Source organism: Rattus rattus, chromosome 6 (genome assembly GCF_011064425.1).
Source record: "Rattus rattus isolate New Zealand chromosome 6, Rrattus_CSIRO_v1, whole genome shotgun sequence".
NCBI lineage: Eukaryota > Metazoa > Chordata > Mammalia > Rodentia > Muridae > Rattus > Rattus rattus.
In genome coordinates this window covers 108,670,910-108,695,357 of record NC_046159.1, presented here as the reverse complement: position 1 = coordinate 108,695,357, position 24,448 = coordinate 108,670,910, and the positions used below count along the sequence as shown (strand labels likewise).

General features: G+C 43.3%; 1 protein-coding gene across 1 annotated transcript; it reads right to left on the bottom strand.

Annotated features, from left to right (window-relative positions):
* Window positions 1-119: 119 nt before the first annotated feature.
* Tsga13 (testis specific 13) lies at window positions 120-23,479 on the bottom strand. Its single transcript, XM_032905231.1, has 8 exons — window positions 23,403-23,479; window positions 21,402-21,574; window positions 20,114-20,183; window positions 12,533-12,604; window positions 11,292-11,498; window positions 5,438-5,580; window positions 3,191-3,318; window positions 120-375 (listed from the first exon to the last, which is right to left on the bottom strand). The coding sequence occupies exons 2-8, from the start codon at window positions 21,422-21,424 to the stop codon at window positions 206-208; spliced, it is 813 nt and encodes a 270-aa protein (XP_032761122.1). The 5' UTR covers window positions 21,425-21,574; window positions 23,403-23,479; the 3' UTR covers window positions 120-205.
* Window positions 23,480-24,448: the final 969 nt, after the last annotated feature.

Here is a 24,448-nt window from a genome sequence, read left to right as displayed (position 1 = left end):
CGCCCTTGCCCCCTAGGGACGCAGGCACGCCCTCTGCTCCGCCTACTGCCGCACGGGGGCGGAGCCGGGCTCTGCCCCTAGACTCGCCACGCCCCGCTCCACAACCTCTGCAACTCAGGTCTGAGGCTACAAACATGGAACTTTATTTGGTTGGTGACTTCTCCAGGCCCCCTCAGTTCTTGGAGAGCGCAGAGAGGATTTGTCTTCACTTAATGACAGCCGCATTTTTGACCACCCACTGTTGGGCCCTTCCATAGCGAAAGCAGCTCTCCCCTGGCACACTTCTTGTAGGCTTCTCTTCTAGGAGCTTTGAAAATGTCAATGGTTCCCAAAGCACTTCCGAAGTTGGTGTTTCATCCGCCGACTTCATGGAAACTATGACAAAGCACAGGACACAGAATGTTCGACTCTGAGAGCACTAAACGGGTACTAAAAGGAAGACATGATGTGATCCTTCTGGAGAGACCGGAAAGCTGGTCTTAACTCTTACCAAGAGGTTGGATTTTGGGACTGCCATTCCCAGCCTCTTATGATTCCTTCTTCACTCAAACCAGTGTAGTCTACGTAGCTTTCACCCTTTTCAAGTGATTCAATCTGTGACCATACTGACTAACGCTCAAGCAATTTAAGGGACAATCACGTGCCTCAGTGCCTTTCCAAATGTTTTTTCGGGTTTTTTTGTTTGTTTGTTTTTTGTTTGTTTGTTTTATTTGGTTTGGTTTGGTTTGGTTTGGTTTTGGGTTTTTTTTTTTTTTTTTGGGTTTTTTTGTTTGGTTGGTTTTTTGGTGTTTTTTTTTTGTTTTGTCCTCGTCTCAGAGTATGAAAAACACACTTTTTAATACCTTGGGCATCGGAGGCATCACATTCCTAGTTGGTCTTTCCAGCTTCACCTGTTCTTAGGGAGTTGTCTAAGATCTTAACTACAGTCCTCCATGGAGGGTGTGGTTTACTTCTTGGGCAACCTTCTAACCAAACTTCACTTCTCAGATCTCTCTCTCTCTCTCTCTCTCTCTCTCTCTCTCTCTCTCTCTCTCACACACACACACACACACACACACACACACACACACACACACACACACACACAATGATGGGGGACAGAGAAGATATTAGCTTGAAATGGCACCACTAGTAAAACGCCCTGGCAGATTTGTTATTGTTGAGGAAATGTACCATAACTGTCTGTCCGTTTTAGGTACAAGAGTAAAGCACTCACACTTGGAGAGGGAATATGTAGTCACCATAAATGACACTAGAGCCGAAGGCTGACAGACTACTTTATACATGTATATCTAACTCATCCTGCCAGGGACAGGGCTCTTGAAAAATTAGAAAAGGTCTTACCTAGCTTAGATTACATATCCTTAAGAAAAATTCCAAGCTGGAAAGGGTAGCACACACCTTTAATCTCAGCAGATCAGATCTTTGAGTTCAAGGACAGCCTGGTCTATACAGCAAGTTCCAGGACAGCCAGGGCTATACAGAGAAACCTTGTCTTGAAAAAAACCAAAAGAAAAAAAAATTTCCCACTGTATTTAAATTCAACTGAATAATGTGCCTAAACCTTAATAATGGTGCCACTTAAGATGGTAACTCCATCCCGACTAAAAGTACTATGTTAGGGGCTGGAGAGATGGCTCAGTGATTAAGAGAACTTATTGCTCTTACAGAGGACCTGAGTTCGATTCCCAGCATCCATGTGGTGGCTCACAACCATCATTAACTCTAGTTCCAGGTGATCTGATGCCCTCTTCTCTGATCTCTGTGGGCACCTAGCACACAAGAGGTAAGCAGACGTACATACCGGCAAGACACTCATACACAAAATAAAAACGAATAAACCTAATTTCAAGTTTTAAATACTATGCTAATGAATGTAGTTGCCTCGTTTGCCTCGTATGAAGTCCGACCCATATTCTTTCTCCTCTCTGTTCTGTGGCTGAAAATGAAACAAACTTCAGAGGAGGAGCCCTCTTATCCCTTGAACCACAGTCGTTAAGAGTTGGGGGGGGGGTGAGGCTGAGCTCTTTTAAGCCAGTTGCATCGCTCTGCTGCTTCAGCTCCTTTCAACATTGATCCAGTGGGGGGCGGGGTTTTTGTTTTTGTTTTTGTTTTGTTTTTGGTTGGTTGGTTGTTGTTTTTTCCTCTCTATAGATTGGTTTTAGTTGTACATGGGCAATCGAGGAGAAGCATGGGTAGGGACAGCATGGAAGGGGTAGCAAATCGGTATAGGAGGAACAGAGAAGACCAAAGGAGCCAGTGGAAGAGTGGTGCAATAGAACCCATTCATCTAGGAAATGACTGCCTTATGCTAAAGCGATGGCTGTGCAGTCTAAAGGTCCGTCCGTGCGTGTCTAATATACAGTTGTGTATTTGATACCCTGAAACTGTTACGTAGTGAGTCCCAACCATACAATGGAGACAATCTAATCCCATGTTTATATAATGTACAAGACCTTTCTTGGTCTAGACTGCTGGTACCTTTGGTGTTTAGTAAGAGTCTGACACAGAGGCCCCCAGGAGTGTCATCAAATGAGAGACAATATATTGAGGAGTCTCAGTATACTGTCTACGTGACCTGGTCCCAACCCTCCTTTACCCCAGTCTCACCTTTATCCCACAGAGACTTGTGGGTCTCTGAGAGACAACATACTTTTTCTGGTGGTGTTGTTTCAAGACAGGTCCTTGAACTCACTCTGTAAACCAGGCTAGCCTCAAACTCATGAGATCTGCCTGCCTCTGCCTCTCAAGTACAGGGGTTAAAGGTGTGAGTCACTACATTTGACTTGCAATGGACTCACTTAACCTTTGGCCCTTTAAAGCAATTTTCCAGAAAGTATGATGGTAGTGCACAGATAAACATTTCAACCTATATGTACCTAAATATCAAAATCACGTTGTCAGCAATTATAGTATTATTTAGTTTGAGGGATGTTTGTTTGTTTTTAGCCTTTAGAATACCTCAGTAAGGCAAAAACTATCCAAGTGTTGGATGATACAGTTCAGGAAACCCTTATATCTTCTTGAACCTTCTTGAAATTTGAGTATTAAAATAGTCATCCTAACTTCCTTCTCCTAGGAAAATTAGTGTTTGGACACATCACAAAAGATGCCAGCTCAGACAAGTAGATTCTGTCTCCAACCCACTTCTAGGTCCAGTAAATCACATTACAGAAACAGGAGACCTTACCTTGTTTCCTTGTCTCTCTCTGGTAGGCTGGGGCAAAGATGAGATTAGGATACATTTTTTTCTGTTTCCTTAAAGCGTGGACTTCAGAATACCTCCCTTCAATCTTGAAATCCTTATCAGTAGAAAACCTTAACCAAAAAAAAAAAAAAAAAAAAAAACAAATCATACTTGGTTGGTCCAGGGATGCAGGTTAATGGCACTGGTCACCTCAAAGTCAGCTATATCCTCACAGATCCCAAGAAAGAAGAAAGGACAATGACCAGAAAGTTGGGGTTCTTGGTTTAAAAAAAAAAAATGGGAGAGTTTGAGAGCTTAACACACTGCAAACCTGGCAGCATATTCCAGAATCCTCTCTCTTCTCAGTATTAAATAAAAATCTCCTCCTATGAATAGTTTCAAATAAAACCTTTTAATGTTGGCTAGAAAAAAAATTTGTTCACATGTGCATTCATCTGTTCATGCACATGCACATGTGTGCATGCAAGTGTGGAGGCCAGAGACATCTTTGGGTGTCTTCCTCATTCTACCCTCTTCTCACTGAATCTGGGGTTTGCTAGAATATCTGGCCAGGGGTCTCCAAGGATCCTGCTGTTTCCCAGTGCTGGCATAATGGGTTTGCTCCACACCACCTGGCTTTTTAACACGGATTCTGGAGATTAAACTTAGGTCCTCAAGTGAGCTCAGCAAGCATGTTACTGAGTCATCTCCCCAGCTTTCAAAAACCTCCTTCTTCTTTGTATCCGCATAGCATTTGTTCCTTTTGTCCTTACCTCACACTTTTGTTTTTCTATATCCTCAAAATACAAACATTTAGGGCTGGAGAGATGGCTCAGTGGTTAAGAGCACTGACTGCTCTTCCATAGGTCCTGAGTTCAACTCCCAGCAACTACATGGTGGCTCATAACCATCTGTAATGGGGTCTGATACCCTCTTCTGGCATGCAGGTGTACATGCTGATACAGTACTTACACACACACACACACACACGCACACACACACTAAAATAAAAACAAAACCCACACCTTTAAATACATTTTCCTTCACTCTTGAAATTACTGTCAGTGGAAACTTTAGTTTTGCATGGCTGTGTTTCTATTATTAGCATATAAGTAATGATATAGACTGTGTTGGGAAGCTATATCTTACATGGATTTTTTTATTGAAAAATGTTTCAATAAAGCATTTTCACACAAACCAAGCAGTGGTGGTACACACCTTTAATCCCAGCACTTGGGAAGCAGAGGCAGGTTTATCTCTGAGTATGTGGCTATCCTGGTCTACAGAGTGAGTTCCAGGACAGCCAAGGTTACAAAGAAAAAAAAACCTGTCTTTAAAAAACAAAATAAAAATAAAACATTTTCATACAAAAATATTTGAAAGTGATTTCCCTCCCCCAATTCCTCCCTGACCCTATTCGTTCCAACTTTCTATTTTCTCTTTGGTCTCAAAAAAAAATTGAAAACAAAAACAAAGCAAAAAACACCAAAAACAAACAAACAAAAAGAAACACAAAAATCAAGCTGGACATGCTAGTGCATGCTTTTAATCCATGCAATCGGGAGGCAGAGGTAGGTGGATCTCTGTGAGTTCAAGGTTAACCTGGTCTACAGAATGATTTCCAAGACAGCCAGGACTACACAGAGAAACCATATCTCAAAAAAAAAAAAAGAAAGAAAGAAGAGAAAAAGAAAAAAGAAAGAAAAATTAAAAGTCTATAATATTGTCATTGAATTTGTTTTGTTGTGCTGCTCAACAACTCCTGAACATGGGGCCTACCCTGAAATGTGGTTGATATACCTAGTGAGACTCCATTGGAAAAAAACAATTTTCCCTTTGCCAGCAGGTATGAACTACAGATAGTTGCTTGGTTATGAAACTGTAATCTGGTGTCTACTTCTCCCTCTCAGTGCTGGGACCCTTCTGTCTTGAACCTGGGAAGATCTTGTATGAGCTGCCACCGTCTCTATGAGTTCACACTGTGTCTCAGTCCTACTGTGTCTCCCTTACCTGAAGGTAAGGCCCTATTGCTGAAGACGACATTTATGTCACGGAACACAAAGAACATCTTATGTGTTCTGACATCTTTACAACCGAAACTACGTGGGGAAGCTTCTTCGGCGAATCCTCTTCCAGGTGACCTTATCTAAATCTCCCTGGGTTTCCATTTGTCCTTGCTAAATTATACAGCAATGTGCACAAGGGAAAGAGAACAGAGAGCAACAGGCCCAGTAAGAGCTAGCACTTCACCTAAACCATTGTTGTCCCTTGAAGTTAGGGTCACCTATCCGTTTCATAGGGAAGATTGGCTTCAGAACTGGTTTTAACTTCTTTCTCTGAGACATTGTGGGAAGGAAGTCATTTTTGTTGGGTTCGCGGCGATAGACGGTTTCCTGAGAGGGGAGAAAAAGAGTGAAGAGGGAAGGAAGCTGAGTCTCTAGAATTTTAAAAACGAAAACTGAGTTCCTAGACTAAATCACAATGGGAGTGAAATGTTAAAATGGCAGACCCAACCTATCAGAGGGTAAGTGGGGACTCAAAAGCCACAAAGACCACAAAGAGAGGAAGCGGGGGAAAGACCCGTTTTGTCCTCAGGTGACTTTCCCAAAACTAGGTCAATTTCCTGAGTAAATGGCTAGACTTTAGTCGTGGGCCCCTGAAAATTAATGGCACAGGAAGTTCCTGAGTTGGAACAGTTTATGGCAGTAAAGTTGTGCCCTGCTCTAAGTTACTCCATATTGTGTAAAACAGTGACTTTTCGCTGTTCCTTTTCTCGGGTGACACCATTTTAACAAAGGAATTTTGGGCTCCATTTTTGAAAGCCAACTCGGAAGAGGATGATTCTATATTTTGCAGCACATGTAGAAACCATCTTCTGTTTAGCACCAACCCTGAAGTGGACTGATAAATATCTTACTCCTAAGACTGAAGGGCACGGCACGCTCTCCTGAACTCCATAAAGACACCTAACACCAGGTCGGTGGCAGCCCCAGCGATGAGTCATCTGAGCAGTGTGTGTACCAAGGGACTGACAGCTCAAGAACTGTTGACTGCCCCTGGGGCTTGGGCTCAGCTTTGTCTCCACTACTTGGCAAGGCTTACTCGATATCCTCCCTATCCAGCCATTCCTTCGTCTATCCAGACCCCACACTGGACCTCATCTCCACAGTCCTATGCCTCTGAGACTCAGCTGGACCCCCCTGCAACGATGTCACTTAGCTCTGTGCTTCCAGTAGCTTTCAAACTGGGTTCTTCTCCAGATAGATTGCTAATCTTACCTAACCACCCATGGTGATTCTTTCTTGAATCCATACTAGCTCTCTGCCTATGCCTCCAGTGAGGTCCTTTTAAACTTCTTAAACTCTGAAACCTCTATATCCTCTTTCTAGACATTCTGAAACTTTCACATTTGTGGGTGAGAGGATGGATGGATGGATGGATGGATGGATGGATGGATGGATGGATGGATGGATGGATTCACCATGTGACATGTAATGTGCACAAAGTCGAGAGATTTTAGTAGCTAAGATTGTAATAAAACAATCTGTGTTTGCCCGCAGCCAGCTGTCAAGGGAAATCAGGACGGCTTGGCAAATTGCAGGCAACCAAAGGAAGCAATGTCACTTGTGACTTTCTTGCTATTTAATGAGTTCTGACATTGGGTAAAGACACAGGTGTGCCTGTCTGTGTCTCTGAGAGAGGACACTTAAAACAGACCTGATCTGCGATGCTTAGGAGTAAATTGGGAAACGGACCCATGGAACTCTACCTTAATTCCTTGGAGCCATCCTTATTGATGCTATGTTTTTTTTCTTTTCTTTTTTTTTTTTTTTTTTTTTTCTGCTGTGGAAAGGCCATGCATAGAATGAAGGTCTTATGAGGTCATAATTTCACCATTCCTAAAGGTCACACAATCAAAAGCTTTCAGACTCCATTCAATCCAGTACGACTGTCCATCTGGCTCTCACACCCCATCCATCGTTTTCCTGTCAAGTGATGCAACTGCCTTATACCTAAAAACAAAACGAAGCCAACCTAACAGTCTGGTAAGCTGCCTCAGCAGGTAAAGGTATTTGCTGTTCAAGCCTGAAAACCTGTGTTCCAAACCTAGAGGTCATTTCACAAAATCGTCTTCTGACAGCCACACATTCTTAAATTTTTGGTTGTGAGCCTAGCCTTTAACGGCTAAGCCATCTCTCCAGCCCATGTCCACACATTCTAATACACACCTGCCTCTGCCACCTTCTCCATGTAACACACACACTAATCATAATGAGGATGATGCTAATCTTAATTAAAGCTTCACTTTTAATCAACTAATACGCATCTCCTTGTAGCTTTTTTTCCAAGATAGTTGAAGCAGAATGAATCCAGTACCTCTTACATAGCATGCTCAATTAAAAAAAAATCCACTAGGTTCTACCTAGGCTCTGTTTCTCCCAAGATAGGCAGTGTCAAGGGTTTGAACTATTCGTCACCTGACTCAGTTTGAATTGCCTTATTCTTGTGATTTATCTCACTAGAGAAAGTTACGAGTAATGTTTTCCTAATGTGAGGCTATATAAAATGCTCCCAGTATGCTGGGAGCAGCAATCACATGATCGGTCCCCTGGCTCCTTTAAAATGTCTATTGAATAGTCATAACCTCTACTGAACACCTCCCTGAATCATATTATCTAAACCTCCCACTCACATTCCACTCCTCCTTTCCGAGTGTTTTCAAAGCACCTGTCACATTATACATGATCTGCATGGTTGCTTCTTTGCCTGCGGTCTGCATAGATAGTTAAATCAGTAGACTTCCACTTCAGTAAAGCAGAGACTGACTTTCGATTAATCACCAATAATACAGCCTTAGTGTCTTAGCTTTCAGAGGGGCTGGCACATCATGGAAGAGAAAGGTTTGTTGAACCATTGACCAAGCTATCAATTGACATCGTAAGCTTTTTCTTTTGTAACTTGAAAGTCTTTAAAAAAAAAACAAAACAAAACAAAACAAAAACTTGGTATCGCCACTGAAGTTATTGCATTTTTTAATTCTGAATTCCTTCTCTTTACGCTGTTTCAGTCTGGAGATATAGGACCTTACGAAAATTATTTAATAGGTGACTTAATGAAGCAGAACAACCAAAAGACTAAAATGGAGCTAATGACCCTACCATTAAAAACAGCAGGAACCTTTGCAGAACTGGGTCTGAACAACAGCACAGCAACAACCAAAACAAAACAAAACAAAACAAAGGGGATGGGGAGGTGGCTCGGGGGTGAGGGTAGATAAAGGGGCCCATTGTCAAGCCCGATGGTCTGAGTTCAATCCCCAGGACCTGCGTGCTGGAAGGAGAGAGCTGACACCCTGCAGGTTGTCCTCCGACCTCCACCTGCCACTCTCTCTCCTTGTAAAATGGTTTATATTATTTGACCTAGCCTGTATAAGAGACATAAAATCCTGGTATTTTATTTGTAAACCCAGATTGAGCAGGTTTTGAGTTATTCTAGCTTACTTCCCAGCCATGTGTCCCTAGGTACTTCTTGTTTGTGTCTCGCCTGGGTTATTTCCGCTCCATCAGTCTGTCCTCAGGATCCATTTCACTTCGGGCACGTGCTCCTGGTCCATCACATCTGACAAGGGACATATGGCTGGGAAGTAAGTTACAATACCAGGATTTTGTGTCCTTTGTATGGACTAGCTAAAATAATATAAGTCATTTTACATCTCTTCACAAAAATAAAGCCCTTTTTGGCTCCTTTTCTCTTTTGTTAACCTTTAAAAGCAAATAAGCAGGAACTGAACGTTATTGAGAAGGCAAGGCAGCGTGAGTGGAGAGTTGCCATCTTGACTTAAGCATAGCACACCATTACAAGTCCCTTCTATGTTCTTCCTGTCTCTTCTTCCTCCTCCACTCTCCTCTTTACCCCCCTCCTTCTCCCTCTCTCCTTCTCAAACTCTGAAGCCTCTGTAGCCTTTTGCCCTTTCCTAACCTCCATATATGCATGCCTATAGAGAGATACAAGGGATACAATCTATAGGACTATATCTATCTCCTTCCCCCATTCCTGTTTCCTCCCTTCCCTATAACGTCACCTGACTACATTCCTGGCCCTTGGACCACCATTCTTCCCCACGGTCTGGTTCTTTTAGGACATCACCCTGTGTGGTCTTTCAATTTTCATTCCCGTTCACCCTAATCTTTTTGTGTTCTAATTCAGGTGCTTAGAACTTAAAAAAACAAACAAAAATAAAAAATAAAAATAAATGAAAAAAAACTAAAAATAAATAAATAAATAAAAAATAAATAAAACAAACAAACAAACAAACAAAAAACCCTGTAATTTACTCAGTGATTTGGCGGTTAGTAGAGTGGTTGCTTTGGTTTTAGCTCGTTTGGGTTTGGAGAGGGACTAGTCTGTACCACAGGTCAGTTACCAGCCTAGGAATTTTGTTACACTGTTCCATACTCGGAGTAGAGATGTGGTTATAGTGTGCAAGACAAAGTTTCTTAGTCATTCTCACAAGAGATGGTGGCAGAGCCAGAGGCATGAGGAAGGGAACGGAAGCAACAACCGTTGATGTGCACATTCTTCAGCTTGCCTACTGGACTCCACACTGTGCCCAGGCACAGTAGAGAATTCTTTTCCTAGATGTAGGGGAGGGGTGTGTCAGGAACATTAAAGAGCCATTCCAGTCTTTAGAATCCGGTCTTTAATACTACCCACTAATAAAGTGCCACCAGGACCACATCCACGGGAGGACAATCAGGTCCTGCCCCTGACTGCAGGGACTCACTGGGGACAGCTTTGGAAAGAAAGCTCTTAGTGCACTCAGGTTACACACTTGGTTTCCCCCTCTTCTTTGTGTTAAGGAGAGCAGCCCTGGCTACATTTGTATCTGTTTCTTTCTCAGAAGCACTTTACCCCCACTGTCACAATAAGCACTTGAAGTTACTGTAGATGGGCACAGATTCTGAGACCTCACACAACAAATCCATGAGTTCTTTTTCCAGGATAGCCCACCGCATTTTGGCGTCTCTCACTGCCATCCATCTAGTGATTTTGAAAGTACCAACTCCCACCCTACAGTTTTCTCTAAGGATTGGTCTTCAGGCTACCCCATTCCAAGACTCTAATCTCTATAAGATTCTTTCGTCTGTACTGTCAACTTATTTAATTTCTTCCCGTTAGATTGGGTTCGCTCTCTAGGTTGTCAACCTTTTCCTCAGCTCCTGACTCCCAAATATCCCTTAAATTGACTTTCTTCACTTCCTCTGCTCCTTTGAATTTAGTTCAGATTTTCAGCACTGCTCACCTCAAGTATTAAAGTAACATTACAGCTAACCTCTTTTGGATTTTGTCTCTTTTACAACTAATGCACCTTCAACCTGCAAATGTTCCTTCTAAAATGAAAATCTCATTGCACCTCTTTTTTTTTTTTTTTTCCCGGAGCCAGGGACCGAACCCAGGGCCTTGCGCTTGCTAGGCAAGCGCTCTACCACTGAGCTAAATCCCCTACCCCCTGATTGCACCTCTTATCTCCTGTCTTTATCCCTTGCGTCCCCAAGCCTTCTTCCCACATCCCTCAGATCAGAACATTTCTCCTAGTCTGTCTTAGTGAGTCTCCTCCTTGATTGCTCCCCTTTTCCCCAACAGGGAGATTCTTCTCTAGTGTATGTAATTTCTATATCCTAATAGTTTTAATTATAATTTAATTTTAATATTTTTAATTCTAAGTATTCTTGCATCATTCGCATGTCCTGTTACATTAGAATTGTTCTAATGTGTGTCGTTTATTAGATGTCAAGACCTCATCAGGACAGAATTTGTCCTATGACTATCTTTATGGTCTCCTTCTGGTTTTTTAAGCTTACTGAAAATGTTCAGCCATTATTTTTCGTGTGTCACTTTAAGACAGCAGTGTCTTGCTGTGTAGTCCCCCACGAACTTCAAATTCAGCACTTCTGGTTTCATGGAGTATATAGCCTGGGCCTACCAGGTAGGAGCATCCTGGTAACCCTTCTCTAGCTTAGGTTGGCTCTCTGTGTTTACTCCAACCCCTGCCTCCCTCTGGTCCATACATAGGCTGCTAGGAGACTTTCTTGGGCACCATTACCTTTAACTGGAACTCTGGGGGGAAGTATATGGGAGCACCATTATTTTCCTGCTGGCCGATGGAGTAGGGTGGCGGGTTGTTGGTCATGAGCAGTAACGTCATGTCCTGATCATACTCTGTCACCTTTACCATGAAACTATTGGTCTTCTTCCTTTGAGTCAGGAATCTCTGCAGTTTACTGGGCTTCAAAGGCTCATAGTATTGGGCCTGAGGGGAGAGAAAGATTTCCAGGCAGACCAAGGAATCAGTTGGTTAATTTATCCCCCCCCCACCCCCTACAGGGTAGGCTGAGAGGCTGAGCAGGGCCTAAACAAATCTGCCTTTAAATTTGTTGATTTGAAACTTTTGGAAGCTCTCTGTCACAGCCTTCCTCTGGAGCTGCAAATAGACAAGGGGCTTGGGGGAAATGCAGCAGAGGGGTTTCCATAGTAACAGGACAAGATGATTAAAGTCATTCACAAAAAGAAAAAAAAAAACGAAAGAAGAAGGAAGGAGGGAATGGGGGAGGGGAGGAGAGGAGAGGAGAGGAGGGAGGAGAGGAGAGGAGAGGAGAGGAGAGGAGAGGAGAGAGAGGAGAGAGAGAGGTGAGGAGAGAAGAGAAGAGGAGATAAGGAAGGAAGGAAGGGAAGGGAAGGAAGGGAAGGGAAGGGAAGGAAGGGAAGGAAGGAAGGGAAGGGAAGGAAGGGAAGGAAGGAAGGGAAGAGGAGGCGTCACTCAGCCTCCTGGCACAAAGAGGAGTTGTATGTGGCTCAGCCTGATTCGCCTTTCTATGCCTGTCTCTGAGGCAGAGGGGAAACCCTGGGAGTGGGAGCCAAGCTCGGCTTTTCTCTTATTTCCGCCACCATCTCTCTCCAGCACAGGCCTTACAAACGAGCTCCAGAGTGTGTTAACAGAGAAAGTCAGTCACGAAGCACAGTGAGTCACCGCAGGTGTGGGTGGGGAAGGGACAGTCACCACCGTGCTAGCTTTTCTCTGAACAGGAAGACTAGAGGGGGCAGGGAGGAAGGAGCATGGATCACACATTTTCCCTGGTTATACTTGCTCCAGTGAAGGATAAAATGGACCGGGACCCCTTTCTCCCCACGTTTCTCTTCCCACCTCACAACCAAGTCCCAGCACTGTATCCCCAGAAGTGGTTCCGGTTCCCCATCCTGGAAACTGGGGATACTCTGAAGTCAGGGCTCTGGACCCACTGCTGAAATCTGCCCTTCGAGGTCTCTGGGGATATGCATTTCACCTACCATATTTGGATGGATTGTGTAGTGTCTGAGGTTCTTTAGGACAAATTTCGACTGTGCAGTCGTGTCATACATCTGAAGACAAGGAGCAGAATTAGTGGTCTCAGGTCACACCTCTTTCTTCCTGTCCCTCTCCCTCCCTGCCTCTCTGAGCGTGTGTGTTGGTAATGGCAATGGTGGAAGTGGTGGTGCTGGTGGTTCTGGTGGTGCTGGTGGCACAGGCCAAAGGCCAACACTGGGTATCTTTTTCTTCACCTTGTTTTGTGAGATAGTGTCTCTGACAAAACCCAGAGCTCACTGATTTAGCAAGACTGGCTGGAAAGCAAACCCAAAGAATCCGCCTGTCTCTGTCCAGTTCCCCCAAAATATTAGAGTTATGGGTCCACACTGCTACATTTTTAAAAATTGGCATTCAGTCTCTTGTATCCCAAGCTAACTTCTGATCTTCTGCCTCCAGGCACGTGCCATCATGCCTGTTTCATCCAGGACTGGGGCTTTCACCCAGGGCTCTGTGCATGCTAGGCAAGAACGTTACCAACTGAGCCACATTCCCAACCTTGACATGGGGATCTGACCTCAGGTCCTTCAGGCTTGCGGTGCAAGCATTTTATCCACTGAGTTAACTTTCTGGTGCCATAGTCCCACCACGAAACAGTATGGCCTCATCTCATTCTTACTAGGTCCTTTCTGGACATTAATGAGGAGAACCTATTCTGCTTCAGTTTTATCCTGCTGTTTCTGGAACAAGGTCTAGAGCCAGGAGAGCAGGATTCTGAAATGGGAAGGATGTGGATGGTAATGGGGACCTGCCTAGTTCCATGTAAAGGGACTATGGAGATAACTCAGTCCAGAAAGGTGCTTGTCACATGAGCAAGAGATCCACAGAGACCTCTCAAAAAGCTGTGAGTCAGGGCACACGATTGTAAACCCAGCTCCAGGAGGACAAATGCAGATAGAACCCTGGTGCTCCTTGCTTAGTGAGCTCGGTCTTACTGGTGGCCAGTGAGACTGTCTCCAAAACCAAGGCAGATGATTCCCAAGGAACAAAACCTGAGGATGATTTCCTGTTTCCAGAGACACATACACATGTACCATCCACAAGACCCTCACACAGAACCTCACACACAGAACCCCACACACACACACACACACACACACACACACACACACACACACACAGAACCCTCACACACAGACACAGACACAAGCACCCCAATGCCTCTCCACAAGACACACACACAGACCCTCACACACAGAACCTCACACACAGAACCCCACACACACACACACACACACACACAGAACCTCACACACAGACACAGACACAAGCACCCTCAATGCCTCTCCACAAGACCCTCACACACAGAACCTCACACACAGAACCTCACACACACACACACACACACACACACACACACACACAGACACACACACACACACACACACACACACACACACACACACACACACACACACACACACACACACACACACACACACACACACACACACACACACACACACACACACACAGAACCACACACACACACACACACACACACACACACACACAGAACCTCACACACAGACACAGACACAGCACCCTCAATGCCTCTCCACAAGACCCTCACATACAGACAGACACACATGCACCGAGACAGACAGACAGACAGACAGACAGACAGACAGACAGACACACACACACACACACACACAGAGGATGTCACTTGAAATTGAAGGGCAATAGGCAGGTGGAATAACACCCTTCCTCTTCCTTTTCCCTATACAGGAGGAAAATCAGGGACATCAACACAGGCGTGGTGGTGGGGCTAACCATTAAGGAGAAAATCAGTTACAAAAGAACAAACACCTAAGAAGTGTCTTTCAGAGACCTTCAGGGACAACTCTGCCAATGGAGCCGGGAACTAATGCTCACCAGACAAGGGAGAAGAGAGAGCAGTCTGCATTTCTAAATATCTCTGCAAATATAATTCTTCTAGAGATGTGGAAAAGTTTTAAAAAATTAAGAATTTTTTTGGGGGTTGGAGAGATGGCTCAGTAGTTAAGAGCACTGACTGCTCTTCCAGAGGTCCTGAGTTCAATTCCCAGCAACCACATGGTGGCTCACAACCATCTATAATGGGATCTGATGCCCTTGTCTGGTGTGTCTGAAGACAGAGACAGTGTACTCACATACATAAATAAATAAATCTTTTTTTTTTTTTAAAAATAGCTCTTAACTGCTGAGCCATTTCTCCAGCCCAGAAAAGTTAAATGTTGATGTCCCTCCTGTCTACTCGTTAGCCTCACTGTGTTGGTGGTAGTGCTGTTATTTGGACTGACGGAGGTAGAGCTCCTCTACATGCCCTTAGCCCTGGGTTATCTAAGGATGAGGGAAAGTAAGAACAACACAGGAGGCAGAGATCATGAATTACATTCTTTTTTTTTTTTTGGAGCTGAGGACCAAACTACCACTGAGCTAAATCCCCAACCCCCCCCTTTTTAAAAATACTTATATATTTAATGTATATGAATACACTGTAGTCATCTCCAGACACACCAGAAGAGGGCATCAGATCTCATTACAGATGGTTGTGAGCCACCATGTGGTTGCTGGGATTTGAACTCAGGACCTCTGGAAGAGCAGTCAATGCTCTTAACCACTGAGCCATCTTTCTAGCCCCCCACGAATTACATTCTTAACATACTCGGAAGTCAGGATAAGAGGACACAGACCATTCTGTGTGGATCATCAGCTCTGAAGGGGCCCTGTCTCCATAGAGGTGGCAGAGGAAGATGGGGTTCAGGGGAAAGGAGGCACCCACTGGAAAGTGAATGAAGCTAGAAGCAAAGACAAAGGAGACGGGGGAATGGGTGGAACCTAGGAGGGAAGAATACACCATACTTCAGGAGAACAATGCCAGGGTTGGGGCTTTGGGTTAGAAGGGGATGGAGAGAAGGAGTGTAGGCACTTGTCAGGAGGGGTGCGGACAAACATGGGACAGATCACTAATGATTGCTTCATTTTTATCTTTTGAAAAACTAATTTCTACTTGTTGAAACCAAAAGTTATGAAAAACACACTTCACAAGTATATTGTGTGAAACATGTATATATGTATATGTATATGTGTATATACATATACTATATATACATAAATATATACACATATTTGAAAACTAAGAAAATTTTGCTTTGGCAAGAGGTTTGAAGGCTTTTTTTTTTTCTCTTAAAGTTTTTAAAAATTATCTTTAGGGTGAAAAGTCTCTAAGGAAAATAGTCTAACTTCTGGACTTTTCTGAGGAATTGCACCCTCTGTTACAAACTAGCCTCTAGCAGTTGACTAAGCTTAAAAATTGGAATATGTTTTTAATTTTGTTATGTTGATTTACACTGTCGTTGGTAAGATAAAAGTTGGCTTCAAAAATTCACTTGAAAGCGATAATCTCGGGGAAGCAACCAATGTATCTAATGGAATTTTGCTTTTAGCGGTGGTCTTGAAACCCTTATGCAGGGTTGGGGATTTAGCTCAGTGGTAGAGCGCTTGCCTAGCAAGCGCAAGGTCCTGGGTTCGGTCCCCAGCTCCGGGAAAAAAAAAAAAAAAAAGAAACCCTTATGCACTGCTGATGGGAGTGTGAATTAGGGTAACCACCATGGAAGTCCGCGTGGAAGCTTCTCGAAAGAATTAAAAATAGTGCTACCATGGCTGTACCATCCTAAATCAACAGATACCATCTCTGTAGATGGATGCCTTCACAATCACTAAGAGGGGAAACCGGCCCAGATGACCAATAGACGAATGCATAAAGACATCATGGTCCATATACAGAATGAATTTTTATTCAGCTTTAAAGAACAATGAAATCATGACAGTTTTAGGAAAATGGATGGACCTATTAAGTAAAACCAGCCATAATCAGAAAGATAAATGCACTCATTTCCTTTCATATACAAAAACTAGATTTAAGGGTTGCGTGCGTGCAAGTGTGTCTGCTCATGAGTATGTGGAAGAAGAAAAGAGACCATCAAAGAAAAAAAGAGATCTCATGGTGCTGGGTGTTCTAGTGTCTTTTCTGTTGCTGTGATAGAATACTAAAGCACACTGGTCAGAAGCAACTTAGGGAAGGAAAGGATTCATCTGGCTTATACTTCAAAGTCACAGTGCATCACTGAGGGAAGTCAGGGCCAGAGCCTGTAGCAGAAAACCATGAAGGAATTGCTGGCTTACTCCCAGGCTTATGCTTCGCCAGCTTTCTAGCACAGACCACTTACTCAGGGAATGGTGTTGCCGACAGTGGACTAAGCCTTTCCACATCAGTTAACAACCAAGATAGTCCCCTACAGATATCCCTACAGGCCAATCTGATCTGGGTGATTTTTCTATTGAGACTACCTACTCAGGTGGCTCTAGACTGTGTCAGGTTGACAGTTAACGCTAACTAGGACAGTAGATAACACAATATAGGTGAAATGAACCCAGAAGAGGGTGCTATTTAAGACACAAGAAAGGAGGAGGCTAGAAAACATGGAGAAGCAGTGGCAGGAGGGGGACACATAGGAATAAATTATGCTGACACATCCATATGGCATAGTCAATGTCATATTGAAAAGTACTACTGTGCCAGGCTTAGTGGCATAGGCTTAAGTCTTACTGGAGACAGAGACAGAGGGAGAGGCAGAGGCCAAAAGATCTTGAGTTCAAGGTTATTTTTGTGAGTCCCCTGTATCATAAGGTAAAGAGAGGACTGTACTGGCTGGTTTTGTGTGTCAACTTGACACAAGCTACTGTCACCAGATAGGAAGGGGCCTCAGGGGCTGGGGATTTAGCTCAGTGGTAGAGCGCTTGCCTAGGAAGAACAAGGCCCTGTTCGGTCCCAGCTCCGGAAAAAAAAGAACCAAAAAAAAAAAAAAAAATTACAAAGGAAGGAGCCTCAGTTGAAGAAATGCCTCCCTTATGCTCTAAGATCAAGAATCGACAAATGGGATCTCATAAAACTGCAAAGGACACTGTGGTCAGGACAAAACGGCAACCAACAGATTGGGAAAAGATCTTTACCAATCCTACAACAGATAGAGGCCTTATATCCAAAATATACAAAGAACTCAAAAAGATAGACCGCAGGGAGACAAATAACCCTATTAAAAAATGGGGTTCAGAGCTAAACAAAGAATTCACAGCTGAGGAATGCCGAATGGCTGAGAAACACCTAAAAAAATGTTCAACATCTTTAGTCATCAGGGAAATGCAAATCAAAACAACCCTGAGATTTCACCTCACACCAGTGAGAATGGCTAAGATCAAAAACTCAGGGACAGCAAATGCTGGCGGATGTGGAGAAAGAGGAACACTCCTCCATTGTTGGTGGGATTGCAGACTGGTACAACCATTCTGGAAATCAGTCTGAGGTTCCTCAGAAAATTGGACATTGAACTGCCTGAGGATCCAGCTATACCTCTCTTGGGCATATACCCAAAAGATGCCCCAACATATAAAAAGACACGTGCTCCACTATGTTCATCGCAGCCTTATTTATAATAGCCAGAAGCTGGAAAGAACCCAGATGCCCTTCAACAGAGGAATGGATACAGAAAATGTGGTACATCTACACAATGGAATATTACTCAGCTATCAAAAACAATGACTTTATGAAAATTAAAGGGCAAATGGTTGGAACTGGAAAATATCATCCTGAGTGAGGTAACCCAATCACAGAAAAACACACATGGTATGCACTCATTGATAAGTGGCTATTAGCCCAAATGCTTGAATTACCCTAGATGCCTAGAACACATGAAACTCAAGACGGATGATCAAAATGTGAATGCTTCACTCCTTCTTTAAAAGGGGAAACAAGAATACCCTTGGCAGGGAATAGAGAGGCAAAGATTAAAACAGAGACAGAAGGAACACCCATTCAGAGCCTGCCCCACATGTGGCCCATACATATACAGCCACCCAATTAGACAAGATGGATGAAGCAAAGAAGTGCAGGCAGACAGGAACCGCATGTAGATCTCTCCTGAGAGACACAGCCAGAATACAGCAAATATAGAGGCGAATGCCAGCAGCAAACCACTGAACTAAGAATAGGACCCCCGTTGAAGGAATCAGAGAAAGAACTGGAAGAGCTTGAAGGGGCTCCAGACCCCATATGAACAACAATGCCAAGCAACCAGAGCTTCCAGGGACTAAGCCACTACCTAAAGACTATACATGGACTGACCCTGGACTCCAACCTCATCGGTAGCATTGAATATCCTAGTAAGAGCACCAGTGGAAGGGGAAGCCCTGGGTCCTGCCAAGACTGAACGGGATTGTTGGGGGGAGGGTGGCAATGGGGGGGGGATGGGGAGGGGAACACCCATAAAGAAGGGGAGGGGGAGGGGCTAGGGGGATGTTGTCCCGTAAACCAGGAAAGGGAATAACACTCGAAATGTAAATAAGACATACTCAAGTTTAAAAAAAAATAAAATAAAATAAAATAAATGAGAGCCATTTTGAATGGCCAATTTATAAATAATAAAACGGTATGTAGAAAAAAAATGCCCCCATGAGATCCAGCTGTATGGCATTTTCTCAGTTAGTGATCAATGGTTGAGGGCCTAGCCCATGGTGGGTGGTGCCATCCCCGGCTGGTGGTGTCCCTGGGTTCTATAAGAAAGCAGGCTGAGCAAACCTTGTGAAGCAAACCAGTACGCAGCACCTCCCTGCCATGGCCTCTGCATCAGCTCCTGCCTCCGATTCCAGCCCTGTTCGAGTTCCTGTCTTGACTTCCTCCAGTGATGGACTGTGATCTGGAAATGTAAGCCCCATAAGCCCTTTCCTCCCCAACTCGATTTTTGGTCATGGAGTTTCATGGTAGCAATGAAACCCAACTAAGACCAGGGGTGTGGAGCTAGCACAGTGATAGAGAGATTACTCATGTGCACAAGGACCTGCATTTAGGTTCTAGTACTATAAAACAAAACAGCAAACACTAAACACTACTTTGTGTGGCAACTTTTAAAATCAATTAAAAAGTGGCATAAACTAGTTGATGATGGTGCATGCCTTTAACCCCAGCCCTCAGAAGGCCAAGGCAGGTGGATCTCTCTCTGAGTTCCAGGCCAACCAGTCAACAGAATAAGTCCTAGGACAGCCAAGGCTACACAGAAACCCTGTCTAGAGAAACAAACAAACGAACGAACAGAAATTTACATTAAAAAAAAAAAATAGCGGGGTTGGGGATTTAGCTCAGTGGTAGAGCGCTTGCCTAGGAAGCGCAAGGCCCTGGGTTCGGTCCCCAGCTCCGGGAAAAAAAAATAGCTTGCTGTCTAGGTGAGTGAGGATTTAATATTTCCTAAGGTAAGTTACTGGTTTTTAGTTTTGTGTCTTGATTTGTTCATGATTTGTCCTTGCTACCTCAACTTCCTTGCTCCTTTTTTTAAAAAATGGAATACATTAACCTCACTCTGTATATAAATGTTTGTCCCCTTTTGCTTTCACATAGGAAGTTTATAAACCCACTACTTGTAAGATAGTTTAAGCAATCTTAAGGAAAGGTGACATAGGGACATATATGACTGTTTTGTTTTTTTTCTTACCTCTTCATCATCTGGACCTAGTTGTTTTTCAAATTTAATAGAGGTCTTTGATCCTCCACTTTCTTGAAGCCTGAAAAAAAGGAGGGGGACATTCCGTTGTGTTACTGACTCGCAGTCCTGTCTTTGTGCAGGTCTACAGAGTCCCTCAGACTGTTGGGTGCTTAGCTTGAGAGGTCACTAACTTAGGTGCTCAAAAATTGAATAGAACTCGTATCCATCTTGTGTGCTGAGGAAAGGAAAGTGTAAGATCCACGAGTTACACAAATGTGGACTTCTCTGAGGTAAGTGGACATCTGATAAGCTGGTTTGGTGTTTTTCTTAGATCACTCAAAGAAGTTGCTGTAGTAGAATGCCCAAGAAATTCTTTCTAGACTACCCTACTGCTATTTCAAATGCCTACTCGTTTGCCCTCCATATAGAAATGGCCCTGACTTTGGGCAGTGATGGCTAACTGGTCAGTCATGAAAAGAAATATAGCCAGAGAACGTCACAACAAACTTTCTGATTCCTATTGGCTTTGCTTAGACTAATGGTCAAATCATCTAAAAGTTTCTTTTTCTAGAACTAGGGTAGTAACATTAATCACCAGTGGCAGACATTTGTGATGAACTGTCGTTCCCTTACTTTTCTGTCTTCCACCAGATACCCATTCTCTTTGAGGGAGAGGAGGAAGGAAGTTGCAATGCCTAATTATAAAATATTTTGGACTTCTTGACTCTTCTCTTCCCACACTAGTGACTGAGTCTAGGGACTTGCATTTGCCAAACAAGTGCTCTCTCACTGAGCTACATCCACAGTCCTCCAAGTTCATACTAAAGGGCTTAAAAATATTCCCAAGCTTATTGGGTAGATTCAATTAAGTTCACTTAATCTTAATATCTTAAAGACTATGTTCTTTTGACGTATTCTCTTGCTGTATGTATATAATAGTTAATATTATTGCATAAATTTTATTGTAGAACTTAAAAAAAATTGTGTGTTTACAAAGGTGCACAGAATTTCAGTCTCTTCTGTAAGGTCAGTTTTAAATCTTGAACTACACAAAAAGCTCTTCCTTATACAAGCAAGACTCATCTTGAGCATCCTGGTACTTTGTTTTTGGCAAGAATCCTTTTGTTGCCACATGAAATACGGATCCAACTCTGTTTTGGTTTTTTTTTTTCCTGCAAACAGTCAACTAAAACATATTTAATAAAGCTCTACTCCGTGATTCACAACATTGAGGGTGTTATGCATGACAAAGTTTGTAGAAATTGGTGTTTACAGCTTAGCAAAGAAGATTACGTACTTGGAATTTTTCTTTGGGCCCATGGCTGTTCCCTGAGAACTGGACCAACCGGCAGCAAGTATTCACTGAGGCCTAAACTCAGTGCCTCTAAGTGATTCACGACCTACGAGGCTTCAAGTCAATAAATTATTCTTTTCTTAGCACACACTGTGTGCCCAGACTCAATCTTGATCCTGTGTGAAAAACAAGAGACAATTAATAAATAGTATTATAGATGTGGGAGCTGAGTAAAGTATGGTGATCCTTGCCCTTGAGAAATTGAATTTATTTAACCAATGATGGGAGAAGAAGGGAAGTAATTATGAAACCTGAAACAAAAAGAAAACATATGCACTAATGCATTAGTGACCTCATTTCTTAGAAGTCTCAATTTCATCTGTAAAGTTAAGTCATTAACTGGAGGATTTAAAGGTGACAGTCTAATCTGGTGACAGTGGTGAGATTTACCTATTTAAGGATTCTAAATGAAATGAAATCATATGCACAATGGAAGGGGAAAGTCTGAGGCACTTCCAACTCTCCAGTTCCCTTTTCTTTCAACTTACAACTGCCTGAGAAGCTGGGAAAATGTGTGTGTGTGTGTGTGTGTGTGTGTGTGTGTGTGTGTGTGTACATGAACCTGTGTGTGCACATGAGACTGTGTGTGTGTGTACATGAGTGTGTGTGCACATGAGTGTGTGTGTGTACATGACCCTGTGTGTGCACATGAGTGTGTATGTGTGTGTGTACATGACCCTGTGTGTGCACATGAGTGTGTGTGTACATGAGACTGTGTGTGCACATGAGTGTGTGTGTGTACATGAGTGTGTGTGTGCACATGAGTGTGTGTGTGTGTACATGACCCTGTGTGTGCACATGAGTGTGTGTGTGTGCACATGAGACTGTGTGTGCACATGAGTGTGTGTGTGTGCACATGAGACTGTGTGTGCACATGAGTGTGTGTGTGTGTGTGTATGTGTGTGCACTTGAGCATCTGTCTATGTAGGGTAACACTGCTATACTTTTCTTTAAAAAGAGCCATTTTACTTTTAATTATGTATGAGGGACATGTGCACACGAGTGCAGGTGCCTGCAGAGCCCAGAGGTCTCAGATTTCCCTGAAGCTAAAGTTAAAGATGGTTGTGAGCTACCTGACATGACTGTTGGGAGTAAAATTCAGGTCCTCTGCAAGAGCACCAAGCATTCTTAAGTGTTGAGCCCTCTCCAGTTTCTGCTATATGTCTTAATACAGACGGTCAGAACTGTGTGTACAAGCTTAGGGAACATGCCATGTAGAGAAAGGAGAGGTTAATGAGGCTTAGGAAGGAGGTTTCCTCAAGGATGTGGGACTTAAGAAGAGTCTTGTAGGAGGGCGTGTGAAGCCCCCAAACTGGAAGGTTAGTCGCTGTTGTTTTGAGTAGTAAGAAATAAAGGCAGGTAACCTATGGGGGCCTTAAAAATAAAGACTGTTGGTAAAAACCACCATTTGGGAAAATGTTCCAAATTCATATCAATAGGTTTCCCACATTAGGATTTATCTCTAGTTTGCTTGTCTACACATAAACAAACAAAAAGTCCAGACTAGCTAGATTGAATTAAATCCTGAAAGTTCCCTTCTTGGGAAGTGAGTCAATAAGTTCTTTTTCTTGTTTCATGTTTAGTTTTCCTAGAACTGTCTCTCGAGTTTTGAGTATGTATTAAAATTGAAATAAAAAAGTTTGCTACCAATAAGAAGCTGTACGTCTTGTTTGTGTGCAGCCAAGACTGGAGGGAGAGAGCCACACAGAAATAAAAACTACATTCAAAACAGAAAGATCCATCTGGGCATGTTGACACACGCCTGTTGCCCCAGTACTCGGAAGGCTGAAGGAGAAGGAAGCCCTGAGTTCGGAAGGTTGAGGCTAAGCTGGCAAAATAGAGAGACCACGACAAAGAAAGGGGAGGCAGGAAGGGGAGAACAGTAGGAAAGGGAGAGAAGAGAAGGGAAAGAGGGAGAAGGGAGAAGGACTTGGCATGTGGTACCTTTAAAGACACAAAGAAATCTCGGAAGAGACAAGTCCTTAACACGGAAACTTTCTGTGTCGAAGGCAGCAATTCTCTTCTGGATTCTGAAGGATTAGCAACCTAGAATGCTGAAATACTCTGTTCTAAAGACAGAATGTAAAGGACAAAGACCCACATTTAAAAAAACCTCCACAGTCAGTTCTTAGGTGTCTAACCTGTCATTCCTCTTCCTCCCACTGACAGGCCAGCATCTCTCGGTCTCTTCCTTAACCAACATTTTCATCCCATCTCTCAACACACTACGTGTGTGATACACACATGGTATTCTTTCCACACCCATGCCCATTCTGAAAAACACTCCTCCTAACCACTTGATTCTTCTTTCTTTATGCTACCATGCAGACCGACTCATGGTCTCATGACTCATGCAGACCGGTCAATGTCTTTGGGCATTGTTTTTGGTGAGCATTAAGAAACTCATAGTTCTATTTGTATTTTGCTTACATGCTGATCTTGTCTCCCTCCAAGACAATCAGCTCCTTAAAAACATAAGTGATATGTATATATATATTTTTTTTTTCAGCCACTCAGTGCTTCAGATGTTAGGCACTCAAAGTTTATTTTAAAATAGGTGGTAATGCATCCGGCACCATCCTAGGTCACCCAAACATAAATTCAATGTGTTTCTCAACCATAACGAGAGCGATTAACCCAGAAAGGAAAATGCAACAAAAGGTGAAGCCCCATTAGGGACAGGGTCAGGGTGCCATGGGGGCAATGAGGAAGACCTAAGAACCAGCGTTTCCTGAAGCAAGGTTATTAAGTTTTCCTTTCAATTCTCTGAGCTTTGCCAATATCCTTCTAAACAAACATTTTTTTAAAGCCTAAATTAATCAGGGTTCATTTCTATGGCTTTTACAACAACCACAAAAACACCTAAATAGCTATTGTCACTAAAGTACACACTGGCTGTGGAGACGAAGAAAAGGGAGCAGGATGGTAGGGTTCACCAACGCGTCCTGACAGACACAACGGTAGGATTACTAGACCCGGGCAGCCATGGG